The 12,149-nt window shown below is 36.9% G+C and overlaps 1 protein-coding gene across 1 annotated transcript in view; it reads left to right on the top strand.

Moving 5' to 3' along the window:
• The window catches only part of znf366 (zinc finger protein 366), a 49,796-nt gene that overhangs the window by 32,250 nt on the left and 5,397 nt on the right, over nucleotides 1-12,149 (top strand). Inside the window, exon 4 of the mRNA XM_028805660.2 lies at nucleotides 11,947-12,121. Within this exon, the coding sequence (XP_028661493.1) occupies nucleotides 11,947-12,121 (175 nt within the window). The remainder of the gene's footprint in view (nucleotides 1-11,946; nucleotides 12,122-12,149) is intronic.

Raw genomic sequence — 12,149 nt, 5'->3', positions numbered from 1 at the left:
AAATTTATTCTTATATAGGATAAAAATAACAAATCAGCACAGAAGCAGCATGCTTACTTTATAATTACATTAATGAATTCTTGCTAAATTTCTGTAAAAAATATATACAAATACTCAAAAGGAAAGTGATATTTTTTCCATTTTGATTTTTTAATACATAATATCACTTTCCCACAAAGTTACTGAAGGTAGATTAGGATTCTTCCAGTTGAGCCAAATGAGTTGTTGTACAAGTAGTGTGAAATCGGATATTACAACAGACTTTTTACAAACAGAATGGTTTGTGATCTTGAAAAAGGAAACTTTAATTGAGAAATCAAAAGTGCAGGTTTAATATTTCATTAAAATGTATCTTTTTTATGATCAAGTACAAAATTAAGTTTATAAAACTGTAACAACAAATATACTTCTTCACATTGCAGAAAATGTTTTAATCACACTCAAAAGTGAACACATCCAAAACAGAAATCTATATTTTCAATAAACTACACCTTCATCCAAAACCCCTGTGTTACTTGGGTTGACCTTTTTAGATTTATCGTTAGGTTTTGGAACATGCAGATTCTAATTCCACAGTTTTCCACATTTAAATGTATTTCATTTGGCTGAATTATTTTTATTATTTTTTTCAATGTCATTTTATTTTTTGCTGGTACCACTGTTTTGTGGAGTGGTCACTACTACATTGCTAGTTATATGACCCCAGAAGTGAGTGGTCATGACATCATGGATTATCTGCCTAAGACAGACAGAAAGATTTTTGAACAGGACAGGAGGAGAAAACATAATCAGAAATGTGCCCTTTTTTTTAACCAGAAGGCAATCCTATATTTTGTCAAAATGATAAAAGGGCAAAATTGAAATCACAGTCGAAAGGTAGGAAGAAAGAGGTCACACCAGAAAATACAAAGACACGATTGACAGGAAGTTCTTGGGATTTTATTCAGTCTCAGATAAATTAGCACTAAACAGTGAGACCCTTAAATAGACGCATCAATGGCATGGAGAGCGAGAGAGAGAGGCGCACGCCACACACACAGCAGCGCGCTAGAGAGACACACACAGGTGCTCCAGGCTCGCAAAAGAGAGACGCACACACACATAGGCGCACGCGTGCGCGAGAGAGAGAGCGAGCGAGAGAGGGAGGGACGCATAAGGTAGAGAAGGCTTGTTTTTGTTTTCTGTTCTATTTACGGTGATCGGTTCCTAGCCTGCATTGTTGCAATGTTACTTTTCTTGGTGGTTTATTAAATTACGGATTTTTCAAATGTTCATTTTTTCCTCTGTGCTTAAAACTCATTAAAAAAAAGTGTTTTTAGCGAGCGGTTCCTAGCACTATAGCACGAACTATTGCAGTGTTAGTTTTCTCTGTTGTTCAAGGTTTTCTTAGTGTTATTCAATTAATTTACATTTACTTTACTATTACGCTGTGCATTCTATGGTATAATTAACTGTATTTGTGCTTAAAAACTAAAATATATATATATATTTACATACAGTTCGTATGGTCTGGAACGGATTAATTGTATTTACATACAATCCTATGGGGCAAATTGCTTCGGTTCACGACCAACTCGGTTTACGACCAGAGTTTTGGAACGAATTATGGTCGTGAACCGAGGTTCCACTGTAACAATACAAAAAATACTACTAATAATAACACATTTTATTTATATAGTGCCTTTCCAATGCTCAAGGCGCTTATTTAAACAGCAGGGTATTTGTAACATTGGATACAAATATTTCGGCATAGAACACTAAACTAATAAATACAGGAGACACAAAACATTAGATAGAATAAAAGACAATATACCAGAGTAAAATAATAAATTCAATACTGAAAGAAAAGCCTGAAAAAATAACATCATTTGTGATATAACACACATATACAAATTTTCCTGAACATCTGGGCAGAGAGGTAAACTGAAAGAAGAGGCAGAATGTTAGGTTAAGTTAAAAGCCTTCCTGAACAGATGAATTTTAAGTTGCTTTTTAAAGGAATAAATTGAGTCAACTCATCTAATTAATTTAGGGAGGTCATTCCAAAGTGTGGTGCCTGTCACCCACTGAGTGCAGGTTAGTGTGGGCACAACATGATTGCCAGAATCAGAGGAGCTTAGTAGGTGAACAGGAGCATAGCGATGGAGAAAGTCACTGATGTAGTCTAGTCCAGGGTCATTTACAGTTTTGTAGGTTAGTAATAGAAATTTATATTCAATTCTTTAAGTCCCAGGAAACCAGTGAAGGTGAAGCAGGATGGGTATTATGTGCTTGCTTTTGCTAGTTCGTGTAATGACTCTTACAGCAGAATATTGAATCCGCTGGAGGCATGATATAAGATTAGAAGGGACACCTGCCAGTAGGGAGTTACAATAATCGATGCGGGATGTGATAAAAGCATGTTCAAGTTTCTCAGCATTAGAAAAGACGAGAAATGACCGAACACAAGATATGTTATGGAGGTGAAAGTAAGATTGTTTCTTAATGTGGTTTATGCAGGAGTAATAAGAAAGGGAGGAATCAAAGATGACACCAAGATTCCTTGCATCAGAAGAAGGTCTGATGAGATCACAGTCAAGAGCGACTGAAAAGGAGCTCATTTTCTTAAGTTGTGCTTTAGTGCCAGTTTGCAGGAGTTCAGTTTTGTTGCAGTTTAATTTTAAAGAGTTCTGCTCCATCTAGGTTTTAATTTCATTGAGGCAAGTTGTGAGCTGAGAAAGCTCAAATGAAGGTTTGCTTTTAACATTGGAACACAGTTGACTATCATCTGCATAAAAATGACAACCCAGTCCAAAGTTATGAATAACATGGCCAAGGGGAAGCATATAGATACAGAAGAGCAGAGGACCGAGGACAGAGCCCTGATGAGCTTTGAACTTTTTATATGATTAACTTTCATATAAATATATGATTAAATGATTTTATATAAATTTTATATGATTAACTTTTGTATGAATACTTCAAATAAAACCATCTTGGAGAAATTAATTAATTGGGTTGGAAAAACATGCAGATAATAGAGCCAAAAGACCTCGATAACATTAGTAAAGTGCGGAAAAAAAGAAGAAATGAATCATAGCAATAAGATTGTGTGAATAAAGGTGATGACTTCCTGTTCATCCAAGTTTACAGAATGAAACCTAAGAGATTGAAGCATTGTACTTTTGACTGTGTTCTTGGCAAAGGAATCCTTACAAATGAAATATTGACTATAATATACAATTCTGATTTTTAGCTTGATGATTGTGTGTTTGACTTCCTGCCTCCTCAGTCTTTCTGGAAGAATAAGGTTAGGGTGATTTGTGACTTGAAAATGCCTTGAAGGGGAATTGGCTTCCCATCCAGGGACAGTTTCTCATTTATGATTTATGATGAGTGCAGAGATCGCTTCAGGCTTTCACTGACCCTGTATTGGAATAAGCAGGCTTCAAAACAAAAAGAATGAACTAAAATTCAAATAATATCATGGAAATAAATATTCCAGACTTCCACTCCCTACCTTTTGCATGCTAATTTCAAATTCAAAAAGTATAGAGTCATTAAAAAAATCAAATATGTAACTGTTAACTGTATCTCTGGTAGTCCAGTCTGGTTTATTCTTCTTTCTACTAAAATCTTGGTGCTCTTGCCATTCAGAAAAGAGGAACATCAGTTCTCACTATTTTAACTGGCCCACATTTGCTATGATGAGCATTCAGCTGATCATTAACTACTGTTCAAGGTGGCATATCTCATAAATGGTGTTATTGGTGTTTTCTTCAGTTGTGTGCTTTATTAGCAGCAATGCTGGGGAATGCTTCTCTAGGCTCAGCATGGTCTACTATTACAATTTTAAGATCCAAAATATGCCAAATGTAAAAGTTTGCTAGAAATAGGCAGCAAATGTGAAAACAAAGCAAATGATTGTTGTGATTTTAATAGCCTAACATTGGTTCTAATGAACTGGTGAATATAAAGATGGTAGTGCCAACATCATCAAAGTAAGTATCTTTAAAAAATAATTTAATATCTTAATGCACTACGGAGCTACGCCATTTGGTTTATGGCCCTATAAAATAATAGTGATTGAATTTTCTTGGGATGGTGTGGTGATCTAGAGTTTGAATTTTGACTATTAACTAGGTGAATGTTGCATGTTCTTCTATATTTGTTTGGATTTTTTACAAATACTGCACTATCCTCACAAATACTAAAGATGTACAGTTTAGGCTAAATGAAAATTGTTACAAATATTGCATAGGCTGTGTGATCAAATTGTTTATTACAGGTTTAAAAAAGATCACCAAGAAATGGAAAAAAAAACAAAGAACTGGTAAAATATTGACAAACAACAGACTGGGTCTAAAATATCAAAAGAACTATTTGAATCAAATATCTAGACCAAAACACAACACCAAAAGCTGTAGTCAAAATAATACGAAGCAAAAGCTCTTCCAGGTAACTAATGATTCTTTCCCCTAACTAAAGCTTTTAGAGATGGTGCTTGATCACATAGTACATTATGTTGTTATGAAACATGAGGGCCAAAAAATCTCAAAAAAGGCTTTAAACTCAAAATTAGGGATGAAAATACAAAGTAGACCTGGCCCTAAAAATCACAAAAAGCAAACTTGTGGTCTGCACACTCAAACATGGCCAAGCCTATGAAACTTAAAAGTTTCATTTTCTGACTTGTAAATGAAATGTTTTAGAAACTGTTCCTTGGCCTCCACAAATTATTTAAAGAAATACACAACCCAAAAATTGTATTTATTAATTTTTAAATGTTACTTACTACAAGCAAGTTTGTAGTGATAGTCAGGAAAAAAATGGATCTTGTGTTTTCATAGAGAAAGACCTAACAAAGTATTAAATAGATTGGGAGCCAATAGTGGCCAATGCTGGACAATGGCAAACAATGTGAAAAATATCCATGACAAAATGAAAAAAAAATCTCACATAACTCGTGTCACATATTCCACATGTCAGTTATCCAATGATTGAGATTTAAGTGGTTCTATTTATGTGCACCCTTTATGGCTTAAGACTTGCCACTTTGTTCTCTGGCTATACATCCTGAGCTTTGTCATTTAATTACTGTCAGTTATGAACCCTGCATGAATTCTGACTTTATGCTATCCCCAGATTCCATTTTTTCTCAAAACTGCAATCACAAGTAGTTTAACTCAACTAACTGGCCCTCTGGACACTGCCCTTTTGCCAGGGCAGTCCTCACAGCTACAGTGCTAAGGGTTCCCACCCCCTTGGGCTTAACATATAAAAGACAAGAAAGATAACTGACATACATAAATAACAATAACACCATAACTTTTTGAAAACCAAAACATATTATGTAAAAATAGCAAAATATAGGATTTGACAAACACTCATAATTAATATGGAGACATAACCAAAAATAATTAAGAAAATAAATAAACTTAACAAAATAAAACAAAGAGCAAGGATGAAGCACTACTTGAACCATAACATACTTGATCTTGCAACACATGCCCAACATGCCAACAACAAACAACGCAGCCACAGCATTCAGAAAGCATCACAAAATGGTGGAGAATAATCCTCCAAAATTGTATCATGGTGATGTTACTATAAAAAGCAATAAACTATGTCAAAAAAGTTCCAGAACATTCAGTAATGAAAACAGTTCCCATAGGTGCTCAAATGAGAATTCGTGGACAGAAATCTACTTTTGCAAAACTAATCAGGTGTAGCACAATAAGGCACTAGATGATGGCTCAGTGATCACTTACACTGCCTTACATGTCCAAACAGCTGGATTTAAATCCCACCAAGTCAGTAAGTGTGTTGAGCTGTGACATTCTGGGTGCAGATGGCATATACCTTTTGAACCCGAGTTCATCCATAGTCATGACCGATATGAGCCAGGCAGTAAGGGCACAATACTACAAGAGTGGTGTATAATGTGCTCAGTGCTTTTATTCCAAATAAATAAAGTATAATGCAGGTCTCCATTTATTATAAATGAATAAATAAATACCCCAATAGAAACACATATTCAGATGGAGGTTAAAAACACAATAAATATACAGTAAGTAATCCAAGTATAAAATGAGGTTAACATTACAAGCAGGATCTATGAACCGTGATGCTTCCAACTAAAACTGGCCTCTTCCAACTGGCATAGTCATTCATTAAAGCTGGCTTGGGTCCCCACCACCAACCCAGGCATTCAGTGGGGTGCTGTGTCGAGCATTGCTCCTTTTTCTCCTGGCCTCAAATGGGAGCACACTTGGAGCAATAGGTCACTCTTATTGAGGACACCTCAAGTGCCAGCCATGCACTCCTCTCAGGGCCACATTCTTGACTGCATGCCCTAAAGTTTCTTTTTATTTCCCCATTGTTTTTTTTATCTCTCACTGTTTCTTGCTCAGGCTCCCTTATATGCTTTACTAGGCACAAGCTACTTGATCATGGACCCCAAAGCACTAACGAGGAAATCGGCTAGACCACGGGTGTCGAACTCCAGGCCTGGAGGACCGCAGTGGCTGCAGGTTTTCATTCTAACTATCTTCTTTATTAGTGACCAGTTTTTAATGATGATTAACTTCTTTTGCTTTAGTTTTAATTAACTTGACTCAGGCCCCTTAGTTCTCTTTTTTTAATTAGCAGCCAAACAATAATGAGACACAATTAGTGTCTGACCAGCTCACCTGTGCCCATCACACAGAATCTGAAAATAATGGAAAGTGAAGTTCTCGGTAAGGTTGATCTCTCAGGTCACCAAAACATTTTGACGAACAGAAAATCAACAGTTTTGGAAATGTCTGCTGTGGCAGAATGAGAGCAGCAACAGGCCACAAAATTAAATAACGGGCTTAATTAACAGCAAGAATCCGCTTTTCATTAATAGATTGGTCGGAGTGAAATTGGTTGGAGTTTGAAATCCCAGTTTAGCTGCTCATCTGTTGGCTCGTTTCATGTCTCATTTCTGTTTGGCTGCCATTTCATGAAGAAACAAATCAATTCAGGGTTAGGAAAAGGGTCAGAATGAAAACCTGCAGCCACTGCGACCCTCCAGGCCTGGAGTTTGACACCCCTGGGCTAGACCTTGCACGTGTAAACACATGAATGCATGGCCAACTTCCCCATCAACACCCCAGAGTTCCTTGTCCACACTACCATATGCACCTACAGCCACCTGGAGCTTGAGCCCACTGTTTTTATTTACTTAATACTGCACATCACAATCGACTCCAAATGTGTCTTTTTACAGGAGTTTGCACATTGTGTTGAGGACATGTTCCTTGTGTTAGTGTGCAGTTCTTTTGGTGCTAATTAACTTCCTGGCTTTTGAACCCCCTGTTCTGTTTTTGGTATCTCGATTTTTGGTTAACAATTTAAACTTGACAACTGATTGGTTTGACTTTTGGCTTTGATTTTGGCCTGTTCCTTGACTGTGTTTCGTCCTTATCATGAAAAATCATTACTGAAACTCTGTTAGACAGTACAGTGAGTTTTTTACAGGTACTGTGATGGCCATCCATATGTTAAAGACATGCAGGTTAGGGTGATCGGTCACTCAGAAGTGAACAAGCGAATGTGATTGTGCCCTGTGATGGACTGGAAACCTACCCCAAGTTAATTTTTGGCAGCGAATCATTTTTATTTTTTGATAAGGTAAAAGTGATAAGAAAGTGTTGCTTGAAGTATTTCTGCAGTATAGTTGGGGCAGGTTTGACATTTTAGTTGTAGACAAGTGTTGGACATATTTAGAATTAGTAAAAAAGTAAAAAACAGCCATGATTCAATTTAAAAGGGCAGTCAAAAAATATTTCTCTCCTAATAAACACATCTATGGGGCTAAACTCCTTTTCTGAATGACAACCATTCTCTCCCTTCTCCTTAGCCAAGGCTACTCACTAGCACTTGAAGAGTTAAGGCCATGACCAGATAGCTTCGTTTTGGCTCACAACTCCTCCTTAGCTCGAGGAAGGATATAGCCGCACACACTGCCTGCTTAACAATGGTTCTCGTGTCCCCAGAGAACGGCCTGCAAATAGATTTCATCTCGCTTTCTCTTGTTCTTTTTAAAACTTCCTGTTTTCTCACGGTCCGTTTGGACAGTTTACAGTCCTTCTCTCCTCTTGGAGGAAAGGAACACCCTTCTAAAAAAGAATGCAAAGGAAGGACAGCACCGGAGCAGCCTTTACACCCCTTCATCTGAATCAGTAGCACTGGCCTTCCTCTTCTAGCCAATCACTGTTTTTAGCTGCCCCCCTCCCCTTGCACCAGGAATGTAACCCGCTCACAGAATGCAACTTTGAAAGCAAACAGACTTGTCTTCCAAGAAAAACTGGAGGCAGTAAGGCTGGGAGGTAAGGAGACCATCAGGAAAGCATGAGGTTGTAAGTTCAAATCCTACTTTGGGACTCTATGCAAGACAATTGGTGCACCTTAATTATATAAATATGCATTTGTGAAAATACAAAAACATAACAGCACTGTGAATGAATGTATTCAAAAATGCACACAGCATAACACACAGCAAAAGGCTGCTCTTTTTCATTTTTGCTTCAATCATGTGAAATAATTGCATTGAAGAAGAAGAAAAAGAAGCAAGAGGAACGTTTATTAGTCAAGACTGAAACTACTCATGGCAGTCATAAATATTTTCCCATGGCTAGTGGATGAATTATCATTATCTTGTGGTCGGAAGCCGCACCAGTTCCAAATGAGGCCATGTCACATATCTAACCAAGCACTGGGCAACTACTCTTACACTGATCCAATGCAGTGGACTGTAGCTCGTGTGCCAGAATGTTCTGGTGATGATCTCCTGAAGATAGCACCAAGGCAGAAAACAATGCTGGTGCTTCCCTGTGGTCAGAACTGCCCTTGGGCAGCTCTGTCACAAAGGGTGAAGATACCTAATCAACATATCTTCCCTCATTCACACTGTCCTTAACAAGCAGCTGAGGTGACCAGCTATCAACCATTGCACCACAATGCCTGCAATCTGGTATGTGCATTGCAAATGTCTTCTGGACTGTACAGTTTATTCCATGTGAGAGTGTGAGGGTAACTGATGCTAGTCCACAGCAGTGCAAGGTGTTTAAGCGTCACACTTTAATTGAAAATACTTGTGCGAGCCATCTGTGTATTGTTCATGGAACTATATGATGATTCATGGAAGGTACCACATCATTGTTGGCAGTGTAATGTTTCAACTGGGTCCTGCAATCTCCTGCCATGGTGTTGACCCTCTGTCCCTTCTTTTGTCATGAGTGCCATCATTTTTTGGCATGATTTAATTGCAGTCAAAACATCTCTAGGCCATGTTGATATAACCTTGTCTAGCTGATGTGTTTTTATGATGGTTCTAGTGCATGGCCTTCTATTTGGTGATTATGTGTGTGACAGTAGTTATAATTATATGCATACTCTGGGCATGATGACCAAATATTCATATTTTCTTGGAAACTGTGCTGCTGCTAGGGACACCAATTATGTTGTCTCAAAGTTTAGATACTTCAAATTTTTTAAATTAAATTTTCATTGGTCATGAGAGAAGACATGTGATCTAATGCTTTCATTTTAAATATCATAGTTTTGAATAACACCAGTAACTCAGTGTGTCATTTTCAGCAAGTCTGTCCACCAGCCCTGAGCTGAAGTCAGTGAATCTGGAGTCAAATAACAACTTTCATCTAGAGTGCTATAACCCAATAGTATTATAGGATTCAAGTAGGTCCATTTATTCATCCTGTTTCTGATCCTGCTCTTCCAGAACAGTACCGTGGGCCTTCACAGTAGAATCAGGTCACCTCCAAATCTAGTTCATCATAGGGCATGCCCGTTTATTCACTTGAACTCACTCACATTGGCTAATTTGTTGTTGGATAGAATAGTGCTTTATAAAAGTACTTTACATATTAAATTAGCTAAAGATACTTTATATTTTATTATCATCTTTTTTTTCCAGTTTGTGTTGTTTGCTTTTTACCAGGAACTCACCCGATTCCTTAGATCTTATTATTCAATGGTCATTACTTTACAAAATATGTGGGCAATTCTGAGTGGGACAGTTTTCTGCACCTGGGTGGCACTCACACAGTTCATCAAGATATTTTTGGAGGCCTAGTTAAGCAGTTCGAACTGCACTGACTTCATCTGAAATCACACAAGCCTTTGTATTCCACATGCACGCAATTTCAATCTTGAGGTCTATGCATTTGCTGAGTTTTTGTACCTTTTTCACTGAGATGCTCACTTCATCTGGAATGTCTATTTCAATGAGTAGGTATCACCTCTTGCTTCTGTTATTCAGAGTGGTTTCTGGCATATCCTTCACTTGCTATCCATCTTGAGAATGGTTTTCTGATAATAGTGTATGTTAAGTGCCTGACCCTGAGCTTCCATGAGGAAACTCTCTGTCTGGCCCTTCAGTCCAGAGCCTTGCAAACATCCAAATGTTAGTTTCTAGTCAGTATAGAACGGGACATGAAGTGGTTTTCCTGAGAGGTTGTTGATTTTTTTGTCGATTAGACTTGATGGCCTTACACTGAAAAAAGTATAACCTCCATTCAACTTAAAATAATTAAGGTAATGTTTCACACTTAATATTTTCAGTCTTAACCAATATAATTCTTTTTATCTTCTTGAACCCACAATTTTTAAGTTGAGGCTAATCATTTAAAGTGATTGGGTACAATGCACTTGTTTTATACTGAAGTAAATCTATTTTTTAAGTTGAGGCAAATCATTTAGAGTGACTGGGTGTATTCACTTGTTTTATACTAAAGTAAATCTATTTTTAAGTTGTTACAATCTAAAATGGTTTATTGGTCGTAACCTGTTTTTATGCTATTAGAAATATTATAAACATAACACATTCCAATGCTGTACTTTTTACATTTATTTAAAAATCTAGTGCAAATACACAAGCATTTTGAGGTGTAAACCTTAAATATACAACAAAAAATTATTAAATGTTTCTACAGCTTTCTTGAAAGTATGTTTTATTAAGAGTTCTTATACTTAAAATTAATAGTTGAGAAACAGGGTTACTTACCAGAAATCCTCCGTTATAAAAGTCTGCTGCTGAAAATGACCAGACCTGTATAGCCACGTCCACTCCACTTGGGAAAGCATTCTTCTTTTTTGGCAGTTGGAAAGCCATCATGCTGGAAAGTTTGACCGGAAGAATATACAAACGGCCCCTAGAACACAGCACATAAACAACCTAAAATAGTAGGTTAACTGAAATAGGATTTTTATGTTTATTCCCTCCACCATAACTTACTTTGGTACAAACATTTTTTTTTTACTTTTATTGAGATCTGAAACCAAATATTTCAAGCTACAACACTAAACAACTAATCTTAAATTGCTTGAAAGAGATCATTTGCGTTGAATGAACAACATCAATGTTATACTTTTTTTCAGTGCAAGATTAGATGCTATTGTAGACAAGTACTTGTGAATATTATTATATTATTATACAGATAGGATGCAAATCCATTTTAAGGCACTATTCATTGATACAAACACAATGGCCAATTTGTTGTTGGATAGGATACATTATATAATATTATTATTATTATTTTTAATCCTCCAAGCTAATTTTTTTTCTATTTTTCCCATATTCTTTAAAATAATACCACAAATTATTATTTCACATTTTCTGCATGATAGAGACACTTTTTTAGATACTCCTGCACTCATCCTCTAAGACTGTCGATAAAGTTCTTTTTTGACAGCATTTTGATGTAAGATCTTTCTAACCCTTTTCTAAATTTTTCTCACTTCTGTTTCCGTCCAAGGGAGGCCAGGGCCTATCCCTGTACAGAATGGCAAACTGGAGTCAAAGAAATATATAAAAAAACAAAAAAAAACTGTTCCCCCTTAATGTGTATTTTTTTTTGGTTGTTTCCGGTATAGCTGGTTCCTCACTGAAGCAGAGGTGTTCTTTTTTTTCTTTGGCAGCTCTGTGGGAAGGAGTTCAACAGAATGCACAATTTGATGGGCCACATGCATTTGCACTCAGACAGCAAGCCTTTCAAGTGCCTTTACTGTTCGAGTAAATTCACACTGAAGGGGAACCTCACAAGGCATATGAAGGTCAAGCATGGAGTCATGGATGGTGGCTTAGACTCACAAGGTAACAGACCAACTCTCTTCATTTAAAC

This window comes from Erpetoichthys calabaricus, chromosome 7 (genome assembly GCF_900747795.2).
Source record: "Erpetoichthys calabaricus chromosome 7, fErpCal1.3, whole genome shotgun sequence".
Taxonomy (NCBI): domain Eukaryota; kingdom Metazoa; phylum Chordata; class Cladistia; order Polypteriformes; family Polypteridae; genus Erpetoichthys; species Erpetoichthys calabaricus.
The sequence above is the reverse complement of the archived record's forward strand: the minus strand, read 5'-3'. Positions and strand labels throughout refer to the sequence as shown.